The sequence below is a fragment of the Balaenoptera borealis genome (genome assembly GCF_965194805.1).
Source record: "Balaenoptera borealis genome assembly, chromosome: 20".
Taxonomy (NCBI): domain Eukaryota; kingdom Metazoa; phylum Chordata; class Mammalia; order Artiodactyla; family Balaenopteridae; genus Balaenoptera; species Balaenoptera borealis.
This window is the reverse complement of record NC_138879.1, coordinates 13,861,780-13,877,624: the sequence shown is the minus strand read 5'-3', so window position 1 is coordinate 13,877,624 and position 15,845 is coordinate 13,861,780. Positions and strand designations below refer to the sequence as shown.

General features: G+C 47.2%; 1 protein-coding gene and 1 long non-coding RNA gene across 19 annotated transcripts in view; one reads left to right on the top strand and one right to left on the bottom strand.

Annotated features, from left to right (window-relative positions):
- Nucleotides 1-1,158, bottom strand: part of BPTF (bromodomain PHD finger transcription factor) — a 140,058-nt gene extending 138,900 nt beyond the window's left edge. For 3 of the 18 annotated variants that reach the window (XM_082373646.1, XM_082373656.1, XM_082373647.1), the window contains exon 1: nucleotides 287-1,153. In XM_082373646.1, the coding sequence (XP_082229772.1) occupies nucleotides 287-899 (613 nt within the window). In that variant the 5' untranslated portion in view covers nucleotides 900-1,153. Of the gene's footprint in view, nucleotides 1-286 lie in introns of all 18 variants that reach the window. The other 15 variants (XM_082373653.1, XM_082373652.1, XM_082373655.1 and 12 more) reach the window with 10 other exon arrangements.
- The window catches only part of LOC309619052, a 373,591-nt gene that overhangs the window by 315,561 nt on the left and 42,185 nt on the right, over nucleotides 1-15,845 (top strand). The window lies entirely within an intron of this gene.

Below are 15,845 nucleotides of genomic sequence, written 5' to 3'. Positions count from 1 at the left end.
CACTGCACTGGCACAAATTTTTAAGAGGAAAAAGAGGGGGTTGGTGGGGGGAGAGGGAGAGAGAGCGCGAGTGTGTGGCCTGCGAACTGCAACAATGCAATCTCCATTTTGAACAATGCGCCTCTTTCCTCTTGTAAATCTAGTTTTTTGCCACTTGATGTGCCGTCGCATTTCCCCTCTGTCTGGGGGGGAGGAGGGGGTGGGGGGAGACCAGAGAGGGAGTGAGCGAGGGGAGAAGGGGGAGGAGGTGGGGAAGGAGTCTGCAGCAACTGGGCTGGGTGGGTACCTGGAGTGCTGCTATAGGTGCTATGGCTCCTGAAGCTGCTTTCCGTGCAATAACTGGCGTCGTCGTCGTCGTCGTCTTCCATCTCCTCCGGATAATCGGAGTCATCGTCGTCCTCTTCCATCTCATCCTCCTCGTCGTCCTCAGAATCCTGGGTCTCCTCAGCCTCGCCGTCCTCCTCCTCCTCCTCCTCCTCGGAGACCATGTCCTCCTCCTCCTCCTCCTCCTCGCTCTCGTGGTCATCGTACACCACTTTGTTGACGGCCCTCCGGGCCGGGGTGGTCCGGGCCAGGTGGCCGCCGCCGCCCCCGCCCCCCGTCCTGCCGCCCCCGCCTCCTCGCCCCCCCCGGCCCGGGGCGCTGGTGCTAGGGGGGGCCGGCGGCGGCGGCGGCTTCCTCCGGCTACTGCTGCCCCCCCTGGGCGAGCTCAGCCGCGTCTTGGGCGCCACCTCAGCCTGGGCGGCGGCCCACCTGCCCCGGCTGCTGCCGCGGTGCCGCGAGCGGAGCCCCCCGATGGGTCCGGACGTGGGCGGCGGCGGCGGCGGCGGGGCCGGGGCGCAGCGCTCCGCAGCGGGAGCCGCGGGCTGCTTGGGCGGCCTGCCCCGCCGGCCCCTCATGTCGGAGCCGAGGCGGGGGGAGAAGGGAAAGCGGAGGGGGGAGGGGCGGGCGGAGGGGTGGCGGTGGGGGGCGCCGGGGCCGGGTGGGGAGGCCCGCGGGGCCGGGCGGGAGGGGCCCGGCCGGCGGAAGCGGGTGGAGGGAGAAGGCTCAATCCGAATTGCTGGGGCCCCACTCCGGATCGCCTTCAGCCGCCATCTTGTTTCTTCCCTCTCGCTCGGTGACTGGGGGAACCGACAGCGGCCGCAGGCCCGGAGCGCGGTCACGTGAGCTGCGCCGCCGACGAGCCTGGGACGGAGCGAGGCCGCACGGCGGCCGCTAGGGGGAGCGCGGCAACGCCGGGTCGGGGGCGGGGAGCCCCGGGCTCCCTCCGCTCGGCGTGGCTGGACTGCAGCCGCCGGCGGCTCCGGGGAGAGGGGCGCTCGCTCGCGAAGTGCCGCGGGCCGAAGGCCTCGGGAGCCGGCTGCCGAGCCTGAACTCACAGGGCCTCCTGCCCGCATCTCCCCTTCCCCGGCTCTAAGACGAGGGCCGGGAAGCCCCCAAATTCGTCCCCCTCCTGCCCCCTTGGGGAAACTGATGCTGAAAGAACCAGAGAGGGTGTCGGGCAGAGGGGGAGACTCCAGCGACCGAGGGGGCAGGGCAGCGCCAGCAACGGAGGGAAATTACCTGGGGGCGGGGAGACGAGCCCCCAGAAATGTGAAACTCCGAAGGCTGGGCTCTGGAGAGTCCTGAAACTGAGCCCGGTGACAACTGCTCGGGGGCTGTGCCAGAAGCCACGCCCAAAGCTGCCAGACCCGGAGCGAGGGTCGCTCTGAGACTCTTCGGATAAAATCCCCACCCAAAAAGCCTTCGATAAACTTCAGAATGCAACTACATTCCAGTCTCCTCCACCTTTCCCAGGGTCCCAGCTAGAAACTTGACCACCTCAGAAAGAACTTTTTTATTTGCTGTAGAAAGGGTAACTTCCCACCTCATACCTACTTTAAAATGTTGTGTGTTTGTGTTATCGGGAAATAATTTTAATCTCTTTACCTGACAAGTAACCAAGTCTCGGCTAAACCCAGGGAACGAATCATAATGATGAAATTTTAGGCATCCCCAGACCAAGGCAGGGAGACTCAACTCGCAGTGGTCTGGGGCTAAGAGCAAGGTTTTATAAACATATTAATATTTATTGAAGCACGTGACCACCAAAAAGTGATTTAAGGAAAAATAGTTAACAGGATTCTGTCCACCAAGTGGCTTATTATAATGGAGTTAGAAGGATAGACCGCATATGTGAAATGAAAATGAACGTACAAGCATTAACTGCCAAATTCATTTATTCAATATAATTCCATTGAGCAGCAAGGGTGGCAAACTTATATGCCTTCAGGAACCAGGTGACTAATGAAAGTAAATCAGGTGAGCAAGGTGAGGACTTTGGCGGATGGAAGTGCCTGTTTTGTTTAAAGAGCGCAGCTTTGGGAATGTGAGCCTAAAATGGCCAGATCTTCGAATTTTTCAAGAGAAGGTGGAAATGTGCATTTCACATGAAATCTCTTGATTTTTAAACGTTGGCAACTGTCAGTTTTAAAAAAAAAAGAACACTTCAGATTGATCAAAATGAATGCAGTTCAGATATAGCCCAGAATCTACAAGTTTGCAACCTGTATCCTGCACTATATAAAGTACAACGCTATGTACTTAAATAGAAAGATATTAAAAATGGTGACAGCCTTCAGAGTTTACAATCTCATAACGGAAGAAACCTACTTTAAAATAGGTTCCCCCGACTTCCCTGGTGGTGCAGTCGTTAAGAATCCACCTGCCAATGCAGGGGACACCGGTTTGATCCCTGGTCCAAGAAGATCCCACATGCCACGGAGCAACTAAGCCCGTGCGCCACAACTACTGAGCCTGTGCTCTAGAGCCCGTGCTCTGCAACAAGAGAAGCCACCGCAACGAGAAGCCCACGCACCGCAACGAAGAGTAGCCCCCGCTTGCCGCAACTAGAGAAAGCCCGCGTGCAGCAACAAAGACCCAACGCAGCCAAAAAATATAAAATAAATTAAAAATAAATAAATAAAATGGGTTCTCATTAGGTATTAGAAGTGATCTAGAGATGATTTAAAGTATATGGGAGGGGACTTCCCTGGTGGTCCAGTGGTAAAGAATCTGCCCTCCAATGAGAGGACACGGGTTCGATCCCTGGTTGGGGAACTAAGATCCCACATGCTGCGGGGCAACTATGCCCGTGTGCTACAACAAAAGAACCCACAACAAAGATCCGGCATGTCACAACTAAGACCTGACACAGCGAAAAATAAATAAATAAAATTAAAAAAAAATAAAGTATATGGGGGAATGTGTGTAGGTTACATGCAAATACTATGCCATTTTACATAAGGGACTTGAGCATGATTGGATTTTGTTATCTGGGGGTAGGAGGGTACGGGAAGAGCTGTCCTGGAACCAATTCCCCGGGGATACCCAGGGACCATTGTAAATAGAATCCAAGCTCTCAAGCTCTTGTCTTCCAGCTGGCTCAGTAGGCGTGAATTCCCTGGGTCATTCCACTATTCCTTAAAGCCAGCTGCTTCTGGTTGTCGGGGTCCACAATACGGGGCTAGTGAATCTGATAGGACAGCCAGTTTCTTTACTTATTTCACTGTAAAGTTAGTTCCTTGGTCAGAGGCTGTTATGGACTAAATGTTTGTGTCGCCACAAAATTCGTAAGATGAAATCCTCCCCCCAATGTGATGTATTAGGAGATGGGGCTTTGAGAGTTAATTAGGATTAGGTAAGATCATGAGGGTAGAGCCCGCATGAATGGGATTCATGCCTCTATAAGATTATGAGAGAGCCTGCTTCCCATCTCTGCTCTCCTCTGTGTGAGGATATAATACGTCGGCAGTCTGCAACCCAGAAGAGGGCTCTCACTAGAACCCAACCACACTGGCATCCTGATCTCAGACTTCCAGCTTGTGAGAAATAAATTTCTGTTGTTTATAAGCCCCACAGGCTATGGTAATTTGTGATAACAGCCTGAACTAAGACAGATACCGTGATGTATAAGATACCGTGATGGTGAATAAAGTATTCGGTAAACCCATTTAGGATGAGGATGGTAAAGGCATGGCTGGTAGGAAAGGAAATCCAAATTCAGTATAAACCTCACCCCAATGAGGTTGACTCACTTAACCACCATGACAGAAATAATACATGATAATGATTCCTTCTAAAACGGGCACTCTGCAGTGGCAACAGTCAGACCAGCCTTGCGGAGGAGACGCCTGTGACGAGCTCATGACCCCAGTGAGCAGGCAGTCGGTTGACTAGGAAAAGGTCTTCATCCACCTGACCAGTCGTCTTGTTCACTAATTTATTAAAGCTTCTTTAGCAGTGGGGACATTTTTTTAAAAATTTATTTTATTGGGCTTCCCTGGTGGCGCAGTGGTTGAGAATCTGCCTGCCAATGCAGGGGACACGGGTTCGAGCCCTGGTCTGGGAAGATCCCACATGCCGCGGAGCAACTGGGCCCGTGAGCCACAACTACTGAGCCTGCGCGTCTGGAGCCTGTGCTCCGCAACAAGAGAGGCCGCGACAGTGAGAGGCCCGCGCACCGCAATGAAGAGTGGCCCCCACTCGCCGCAACTGGAGAAAGCCCTCGCACAGAAACGAAGACCCAACACAGCCAAAAAAAACAAAAAAAATTTATTTTATTTTTGGCTGCATCAGGTCTTCATTGTGGCACGCGGGGTCTTTGTTGCAGTGCGCAGGTTTCTCTCTAGTTGTGGCCTGTGTGCTCAGTAGTCGTGGTGCGCGGGCTCAGTTGCCCCACGGCATGTGGGATCTTAATTCCCCGACTAGGGATTGAACCCACGTCCCCTGCATTGGAAAGCGGATTCTTAACCACTGGGCCACCAGGGAAGTCCCAGGAGTGGGGACATTTTGATAAATATTCATATAGGGTACAAGTACTCTCACTTTCTAGGTCTATTCTGAGGTTCATCTACAGCTACATCCTCTCTCCCAAACCTCCTTGTCACCAGCCTAAGTCCTTACCCACCTGGGCCATGAATTGGTGTAGAGTCTTTCTCAAGGCAAAGAGAACCACAAGAGTACAACTCAAAGCTCTGCCCACTGGGAAGACTTCCTTTTGCCACTTCCAAGACCATTTTCAAGACCATCTCCAAGTGTAGCTAGAACACCTTAGCAGTCCACTGCCAGCTGATACCATCTGTTAAACCAAGCTCAAATGTCTTCCTTAGTCACCTAGTCACAGGAGTTTTCCATAAGGCCACAGTGTGAATTGAGGGAGGAGTGGCAGTAAAATGGTAATAAACATACAGGCATACCTCATTTTATCCTGCTTCACTTTACTGCGCTTTGCAGATACTGTGTTTTTTTACAAATTGGAGGCCAACGTGCAAGCAGCTGGCATGTCAGCTCCCATAAAGTGGAGGGTTCCTTCAATGTGAGAGGGGATGTAGGTTGGGTGAGATACAACAGAGAGAGAAGTGAACATGAGTTGACTTGGACTTGGGTAACTTGGAGAATGATGTATCACAGACCTACAGGTAAGACTCAGCAAGTCAGCACAGGAGCTGGTTTAGGAAGGAAGTGATTAGCTCTGTGACCTTAGATGAGTCACCCTGACTGGGCCCCAGTTTCCTCACAAATAAGTTAAGGTGCTGGGTTAGATCTGTACTTTCCAACCCTTTCACATTATAGCACCCAATGAAAACTAGAGGGGCTTATTGAATGTGATAAAATGTTTTCTTTATAGACTGTGATTATAATAGAAATTAAATACATAGCATTAGAGACGATATTAAATTGTGAATTTGTTAACACTTTTCAAAAAGTCATTTTTATTAAATGAGAAACTTGAACTTGAATCCTAGTACCTAATTTTATATTCTCAGCTTTGTGTTTTAAATAGCTCGTTCCTGACTGAGACTCTTGAACAGTGATCTCTTTAAATGACAAGAAACTGTATAGCAGTAGGTGACCCAAAGAAATTTAAACCATCTTTGATAACCGTTCAAACATTTACAACAGTAGAAATTATATTTAAGTTATATTTAAGGCTCTTCCTCTTCTTTCATTGACAAATGTGCTTATAAAGTTTCTTGTGGATTTTTGATCCAATCAGACTTGTTCATAGCTAGTATTTCAAAACCATGATTGGGGCTTCCCTGGTGGCGCAGTGGTTGAGAATCTGCCTGCCAATGCAGGGGACACGGGTTCGAGCCCTGGTCTGGGAAGATCCCACATGCCACGGAGCAACTGGGCCCGTGAGCCACAATTACTGAGCCTGCGCATCTGGAGACTGTGCTCCACAAGAGAGGCCGCGATGGTGAGAGGCCCGCGCACCGCGATGAAGAGTGGTCCCCACTTGCCACAACTAGAGAAAGCCCTCGCACAGAAACGAAGACTCAACACAGTCATAAATAAATAAATAAAAGAATGTGAATTTCTTTAAAAAAAAAAAACAAAAAACCATGATTGAAGCCCTAGTTTACAGAACACGGACACTATTAGAATAGTCAGTTCACAGTTTGGACATCATTTGTGGCACACCGGCCACAAACAGACAAAATTATCCAACATCAAAGTTTGTGGAGATGGAGTTTCGGAGCTGTCTGCGCAGAACCCCCGCCACACACACGCACTCATTCACAACTCCCTGTCCGCTGGCTGCTCCTTACGTTCCTTGGGCACCTGGGACACAAACTCCTCCAGCATCTCTACGTAGGCAACAATGTGCCCTGCATCTGGCTGCCAGTGGTGGCCTCTTGCTCACTCTCAGACCCCGCCCCCCTCTCTGAAGGCCATCAGAGGATGCGGCTGTAGTGAACAGGGGTGACTGGTCCAGAGGCTCCAGCCACACTGGGGGCTGGGAGGATGAACGTCTCCGCCCGCCCATACCTCATTCGCTGTGCACTAGTGTGTGTCATAGCTCCCTGGTTCGGCAGGTCTGGATTAGATCATCTCTATGGTTCCTTCCAATGCTAGCATCTGTGCTTATGATCCTGTGATGCTTCTTATTTAGGTAGGCTGGATTTGGCTTACTGATGGGAAAATGAGGTGGAAATGTCTAGGAGACAGTTTGAAATGTGGACCGAAGCTCTAGCGAGATTAAAACTAGAGGTATGATTTGGGAGCCAGATTTATTGAGATGAAAGTGGCAGCCACGTGGATAAGTTAAACTACTATGAAAGGAAGTGCAGAGAGAGAAAAGAGCACCTCATATAGACCTTGGAGAATCATTTACATTTCAGAGATGAAAGAACAGGGAGAGAAGTCTATTCCATGATGTAGAGAATGATCAGTCAGGGAATTCCCTGGCGGTCCAGTGGTTAGGACTCCATGCTTCCACTGCTGGGGGCACGGGTTCGATCCCTGGTGGGGGAACTAAGATCCCACATGCCGCGCTGCATGGCCAAAAAAAAAAAAAAGAGAGAGAGAGAGAATGATTAGTCAGTATCAACACTAGCTTTGGGGGCCTTCCCTGGTGGCACAGTGGTTAAGAATCCGCCTGCCAATGCAGGGGACACGGGTTCGAGCCCTGGTCCGGGAAGATCCCACATGCGGCAGAGTAACTAAGCCCGAGAGCGCCACAACTACTGAAGCCCGCGCACCTAGAGCCCGTGCTCTGCAACAAGAGAAGCCACCGCAGTGAGAAGCCCGCGCACCGCAACGAAGAGTAGCCCCTGCTTGCCACAACTAGAAAAAGCCCGCACACAGCAACAAAGACCCAATGCAGCCAAAAATAAATAAATAAATAAATTTTAAAAACAAAAAATAAAACAAAACAACAACAACAACAAAAACACTGGCTTTGGGGTAAGGCATAACCAAATGGAAAACAAGGGCTGATTGAGGAAACTGTACCCCAGACCTATGAACCTCAAATCCTACTTTTCCTCTGATCTCTTTGACCACTCCCCTCAGTTTCTTTTGTGGACTCATCTCCCTCCACCTACTGGCTCCAATGTCATTATACTCAGACTTCTGTCCTACTTACACATCGCCTGGACCCTCTCACCCACACCCGTGACTTCTGTTGCCACCCAATGAGCTCATGTTTCCCAAACCAGCATCTCTTGTCCAGACCTGTGCTCTGATCACCTGTTTCTCAAGCAATCATTTGATTAGTTTTCTCACGTCCCTGGTACCAGAAGTAAAAGCCCTCTGAATTTAAACACAAATATTCTGCTCACCCATCAGTCCTTATTTAGGGAGGAACACAGCCTGCCTCCAGCTGAGAAAACAAACGCCATCTGGGGACCTAAAATGTTTGCATCTTTGGAAGTATTCCGTACAGTGAAATAGAGTCACCAACTTATCCCGATCTGCCAAGGACTTTCCCAGTTTTAGCCTGAGTCTTGCATCCCAGGAAACCTCTTGGTTCCAGGCAAACCCGGTGGTTGGTCACCTTCCACGGAGGTGTCCACAGTGAAGCACTAGCAAGGGCAAAGTTCTGGAAAGAGTGGCTGTGTCTATAAGTACAGACATTTGATGAATATTGGGGTGGCAGGGGAAAGCAGATATGCTCTAGCTATTCCCTAGGGCGCCCAGAACATTTGCAAAGGTCTGCAGGAGCAGGTGGGGGCAATGAGGCAGAGAAATTTGGGTACAAGGTAAATGTGGCCTCATTTAAACTCACAGGCTGGAGAGGCCCGGGGACTTTTGGAATATAATTACATAGCCAAGATGACACCACATACACAGTTTTGTCTAGGGCTTTTGTATTTGTAATTCTACAATACAGACTCACAATTTAATGGCTGCATAATATTCCAGGAGGATTTTGAGTTTGTTTCAATGTTTTCCCTATTACAAATAACACTTCATGAATATCTTTGTGCTAAAAGGTTTTCTTCTGTATTAAAATGTTTTTCAATAGTAATTTACAATTATCATTGATGGCACGTATACATTTTGAGATATTATCTCATTTAATCCTCTATATTAAAGCACCACTCTGGAGCAGGTATTATCTTCCTTAGATAGAAACTGGAGCCCTGAGGCCATGTCATTTGCCCATAAGCTAGAGCATGATGGAGCCAGGACTCTAAACCAGCACCACTGTACACCTTTTAAAATATGCCGATGAATTTTGATAAGTTCAGGGCCGCATTGTCACTTGCCTGGGTTTGTTCTACTGAACCTCCCTGAGCCTTGCATCTGCATCTCTTTATTTCTGGTTATATGTGTTGCCCAAGTCATCACATGTATTTCTCTTTTGCATTTCTCCCACTGTGTTGTATTTGCTTGTTTACACATCTGTTCCACCTGCAGGTGGGGAGAGCCCACCAAGGGTAGAAATGCATCCTATTCATCTCCTCCCAACATACCTAGCAGAATGGAGTAGAGACGAGTGATTTGTTGTTGAATGTGCAAAAGGAGAACCAACTGGTAACTTAAGAGTGAAGGATTATGGGACTTCCCTGGCGGTCCAGTGGTTAAGACTTCGCCTTCCAATGCAGGGGGTGTGAGTTTGATCCCTGATCTGGGAGCTAAGATCTCACATGCCTTGCAGCCAAAAAACCAAAACATAAAGCAGAAGCAATATTGTAACAAATTCAATGAAGACTTTAAAAATGGTCTGCATTAAAAAAAAAAAAATCTTTAAAAAAAAAAAAAGAGCAAAGGATTATTACAGGATTGAAGGGACTGGAACAACTTGATGGGTGAGAGCTGATGGTCTTGTATGTGCCCAGAGAAAGTGACATCATCAGGGGCCAGGGGGGAGGGGAGGAAGGACTCGATCCAGGCAGACAAGCTATTCTGGACTGCGGGAATGGAGGAAGCAAATTTAGGGCGGTGGGAATGTCCATGGATGCCTTCACTTACTCACTCACTGGACCCAGCATGTTCGGGCAACAGTAAGAAGAATAAATGGAGATTTCCCTGGCTGTCCAGTGGTTAAGACTCTGTGCTTCCACTGCAGGGGGCATGGGTTTGATCCCTGGTCGGGTATCTAAGATCCCACATGCCACGCAGTATGGCAAAAAAAAAAAAAAAAAAAAAAAAAGACTAAATGTGTTGGGGCAGCTCTGTAATCCGGGGCAGGTTTCTTGACCTCTATTGTGTCATATGTAAAATGGGGACAATGACCACTGTACCTATCTCATAGGGTTGTTATGCATATTAAATAAAAGAATGCACATGAGGAGCCCAGTACAGTGCCTGAAACTCAGCAAACGCTGCTTAAAGTTAGGGATAATAATAATTATTATGATTCTATAATTATTATTTTATTAATAGGAGAACACTGAGAAGTGTGTGTACAGTGACATGGAATTGTCCAATGTTAATACTCAGGAATCAGGTCTGGATTCAGCCCTGGGGCTACCACATAATAGCATGATTTGCATAATTCTTTAACCTCTCTAAGTCCTAGTTTTCCCAGCTGTTAAAAATAAAGAATAGTACTTATTGCTTAGGACTGTTTCAAGGACTAAATGAAAAAAATTCACATAAAGCATTTAACACAGAGCCTGGTAACATGGGAAGTTCTCAAAAAGTTTGTCTTTTGATTATTATCTTTTAAGTACATGGAGGTTAAATCTCTACCATCCCATCGTCTCCCTGGGAAGAACACTGCAGTTCACATCTGCCCTGAGCCCTGCTCTGACTTACCCTTAAACTCTGTTAGCTAAGTAAATAATCTATTTGCAGTGACAGCACCTTAGATATGTTTTGTTCTTTACATTTGATGCACTTCTTTTGTAAAATAATTATTTTACTAGTTATACAAGAAAAGAATTAATATATTCTCCTGATTTAAACAATTAAAATATTATAAATTCAAACCTAAGCCAAAATGAGATCCACTAGGATGGCTGTAATTTTTTTTTTTTTTTTTTTTTTGCCAAGTTGCTGATTTCTTTTTTTTTTTTAATAGTAATCTTTTATTTATTTATTTATTTTTATATTTATTTTTGGCTGTGTTGGGTCTTCGTTTCTATGCGAGGGCTTTCTCTAGTTGCAGCAAGTGGGGGCCACTCTTCATCGCGGTGCACGGGCCTCTCACTATCGCGGCCTCTCTTGTTGCGGAGCACAGGCTCCAGACGCACAGGCTCAGTAGTTGTGGCTCACGGGCCCAGTTGCTCCATGGCATGTGGGATCTTCCCAGACCAGGGCTCGAACCCGTGTCCCCTGCATTAGCAGGCAGACTCTCAACCACTGTGCCACCAGGGAAGCCCCCTATAATTTTTTTTAAAAAGGAAAATAACAAGTGTTGGTGGATGTGGAGAAATTAGAACCCTTATATATTGTTGGTGAGAGTGTAAAATGGTGCAGCACTGTGGAAAATACGTTGGCAGCTCCTCAAAAGGTTAAACATGAGTTGCCATATGACCCAGCAATTCTACTCCTAGGTATATAGCCAAGAGAATTGAAAACATGTTCATGCAAAAATTGTACACAGATGTTTATAGTAGCATCATTCATAATTGCCAAAAAGTGAAAACAACCCAATGTCCATCAACTGATGAATGGATATATCCATAAAATGGAACATTATTCAATGTTTTATTTATTTATTGGCCGCACCCCGCAGCATGTGGGATCTTAATTCCCCAACCAGGGATCCAATGCGGGCCCCCTGCAGTGGAAGCGTGGAGTATTAACCGCTGGACCACCAGGGAAGTCCCCTATTCAATCTTTTAAAGGAAGGAAATTCTGACATATGCTTCGACAAGGTTGAACCTTGAAGACGTGCCAAGTGAAATAAGCCAGACGCAAAAGGATAAATACTATACAATTCCACTTATATGAGGTCCCTAGAATAGTCAGATTCATAGAGACAGAAAGTAGGATGTAGTTGCCAGGGGCTGTGGGAGGAGGGAAATGGGGAGTTACTGTTTAATGGGTACAGAGTTTCAGTTTGGGATGCTGATAAAGTTCTGGAGAGGAATAGGGATGATGATCGCACAACAGTGTGGATGTACTTAATGCCACTGAACTAGACAGTTTAAAATGGTTAAAATGGTAAATGGATTTTATGTTTATTTTTCCACCATTAAAAAAAAAATGATGCTTAATGAAAGAAGCCAGACACAAAAGCCCACATATTGTATGACTTCAATACATGAAATGTCCAGAATAAGCAAATTCATAGAGACAGAAAGTAGATTAGTGGGTTGCCAGGAGATGGGAAAAGGGAAATGGGGAGTGACTGCCAATGGTTACAAGGCTTCTTTTTGGGGCGATGGAAATGCTCTGGAATTAGATAGTGGTGATGGTTGCATAACCTTGTGAATAGACTAAAACCCACTGAACTGTACAATTATTCGGTGAGTTTTATGGTATGTAAATTATATTGCAATCGAAATTAATAAAAAATAAATAAGTGGTACAAGGAATGGGAAAATATATATATAAACATGCTTTGTCTTCTTTAATTAGCTCTCCTCACCCTTTCCGCAACAAAGTTACTCTCAACTGATACTATTATTATCAGTTAGTAAGGTTTCTAGTCCCTTTTCTAACATTTACATATATATATCTCCAGGGAAGATATGCAAGGTTGATTCGTTTTTTCTTTGTGATTTTGTACTTTTTAAATTTTTTCTTTTACTGAGTTTGTGGTTCCACAACTTCCTTGCCCCGCCCCCCTCCATGGACTTTCTTTCTGCCTCATTTGGACTCTGCTCAAATTGACCTAGTTTTCTCTTTAATCAAGTCTTCAGGAACCAATTCATTACCATTAAAAATGATCTAACAAGCTTTATGTCGATCATTGTTAAAAAATTCTTTTTTTATTTTTGGATAATGCAATCACAAAGAATGTTACTTGACTAGTAAAAGACAACGCTTCTGAATAAAAACATATGCCAGCAGGCTTACCTGATGATAAAGATAAAGATGATTGCAGCTGAAAGCTGCATCTGCCAGACAATGGTTTTAGATTTTCTGTGCTCCCTGAAAGCTGTGAAAAATGTATCGCCCGGCATCTTGATAAAGAAATCAATTACCCACCTCGTTCTGCATGAAGAGAATAAGAGGATTTAAAAAAGTAATAACAACAAAAATGGCAAGAATAAAACAAACTGGGAAGAGACATATGTTTCAAGCTAGTATTGCGTTGCCTGAAAATAGCCTTTATGCGTTCATATATTCAGGGTGATTTTTATTCCTTCATTCCTGAGTCCTCCGAACTCATTGGGGACATTTATCCTAGAAGCAGCCAGCCGCCAGCTTTCAACCACACCCGATGTCATTTTTCTTAGCTTGTCAGGACAGTTAACCAGAGTGGCCTCTGCCCCCCACTACCACAGGCATCCCATTCAAGAATTCACAGCCCCTGCTGGCCTGGCCGTAGAAAACGAATTTAGTTTGCAGGAGGAAGCTACACATGATCTTTTTTCCTGAACTGGGTTTCCATCGTGATGGAGTTACTTCTTTTGCCCTTCACTGCTCTCTGAACAGCGCTGGCAAATAGGAAGTGAAGGAGGTACAGGTTTTTCAAAGCCCCATTTAGTCTTCCTACCGGGTCATTTTCACGGAGCAACACAGGGATGGAATAGTTTTATTTCCTGATCAATTACAAGCTACCCTCAGTAACTGCAGCCATTTCATTATCTTCTTGCCCTCACAAATGCCGTCTTCTCAGCCAGGAAGCTATAAAGCCAACGTCTTACGGGGTTCGGAATTTTCTTAAACATTTATTTGCTTTACTCAAAAGTGAATGTATGTTAGCTTGATCATAAAACGAATGACCTTTTTTTTTAGGGGAAGGAACGTGGCAAATGAAACATGGGACTCATTTGCCAGCTGATGTTGAGGGCATAATATAAATAAGAGGCTGGGGGTGGGGAAGCTTCCCACACCTTGTCTGGGATAGCGTATCCATAGATTGAGGCTGGAAGGAAAGGATCTGCTGCTCTGGGATCACACACACGCACGCACACACACACACACACACACACACACACACAGGATTGACCTCAAGAGCAGCCACGGCCAGGCTGAACCTAATTTCAGAGGCTCTGCCGTCAGCCAGGGCTACTGTAGTCTTAAAGCTGTCACTATCCAGGACTGCACCTTGCTTTGCTGATTCTCTACCTTCTATCATGTTTAGAAAACTAGACCCAGATCACAGAGGCACGGAATGAAAGGTAGTCTTGCAGACGTGCCTCAACCTGTTTGTATACACAGAATCCCCTGGCCAGAGTTGTGGCCCATAAATGAATGAACAGAATCCCAAATCTAGCAAGAGGCCTCCGACCTCCTGCAGCTCGGTCTTCTACCTGATCCCTCCACTAGGGGACCTGGGGCTCAACATAACTGAGGAGGGGGCTGGCCAGGAGGCAGGGCATGGGGGACACAAGTATTACTGGCTCCTCAGTCTAGCCCCACTTGCATTGCGTTCCTTAAAGATGTCAGATGTATCTTTGCCCTGTAAACACTCAGAGCGCATTTTGATCAGAAGAATGTTTAAGTTGTGTCATGGAAGGATTCGTGGTAAGGCTAGATTCGAAATGGTTTACCGAGAAATTGGGGTGTAGTACTTAAAATCTAGATCACTCTGGATTTGTGGGGATGGGAGTTAGATTTCAATGTAAGTCTTGAGAAGTTGGAAGACACGGCAGTGCTCTTAGGCTTGGGCAAGGCTCCTGCTCTCTCCAGGGGCTGATGAAAAGGTCCAGCCTAGCCTTCTGGGGCATCGTCTTCCACTGGTGACATCCTCATCCTTCTGCCAGACCTGCCTAAGCCTTGGCCCAGCAGTTCCAGATCAACGGCAGGCACGCCACCTCCAGGCCAATCCCCAGAACTGTAGTTTGGTGAGCTAGACTGACATTCTGGGTCTCGTTCATTCTGGGCAGTGTATCCTTGGGACGTAGGGCAAAGAATCCACTCTTCTGGGATGGGGACACCCTCCCTTATGCAATTCTAGAATCTAGGGTTTCTTGGGGCTCAAGAATCTGGGTGGTCCATCCCCTACTTTGCCACCCTGTTTCCCCTGAGTGACCTCAAAAAGAAATGGGATTCCTCTGGTACCAGCCTCGCTCTGTGTTTTGTGTCAGGGATAAACAACTCCTTCTTTTTAACTTGACCTTGGCCTCCCCCAAATCAGCCTGGCCTGACATCCTCAAAGCCAACCCTTCCGGCCTGTCTCAAGAAGTCCCCAGCCTAAGTGACTTCCTCCCCTGTGACTCCATGTCAAGAAACCTAAGATGGCTAAAGTTGACCTTGTGGGGAAGACAGACTTGCTAGGGAACTAGGTGGCCTTCAGGGAGGGGTGTCCCTCACCTGACAGCCAGGCGTGCCCGTGACACACTCACCTCATCTCACGCCTCATCACAGTCTTCAAAGACTGGGATTCTCACGTTTGCCAGCTGAGCAAAACTGTTTAGCAGATATCTTGTCACAAAAGCTGGGGACGGCAGGGAAGTCCCACCTCCAAAGCCCCATGGCCTGAGAACTTTGCAGCCATGCCAGGTTTGTTGCTGCTGGTCTAAACAACTCTGCAAGACCATCATCCAATTAGCTGAAATCCAAGCTGCCCCAAAGGTAAGGAAAGGGATGCACAGGATCCTCTTCCGCCTGAAGCATCAGTGCCTGGGCAGCTGGAACCTGCACAGCAGTGCTCGGATCAAATAAGCCACTACTTGGCATGTCACTAAGGATCATTCAAAATCCTTAAAAGAACTTTTGGTGGCCCTGCGGTCTGAAAACTGTCCCTAAAATCCATGAGTCCTTGAATCACAGGTACTCTGGCTAAGAATAGACCGCAACAGTCCTAAGGGCTCATATACCCTCTCCAGGCCCTCGTGATGCCCACAGGCATCACATCATTATGGTTGGGGAAGGGATACCCAACCCTCTAAGTGGGTGACTCTAAGTGGGTGACTCTACCCTCTATACTGGACCTTTCTTCTGGGTTCCTGATGGAATATATCAGTCAAACTATAGAGAATTCTCTCTGCTCCCTGCCCACCAGGAAA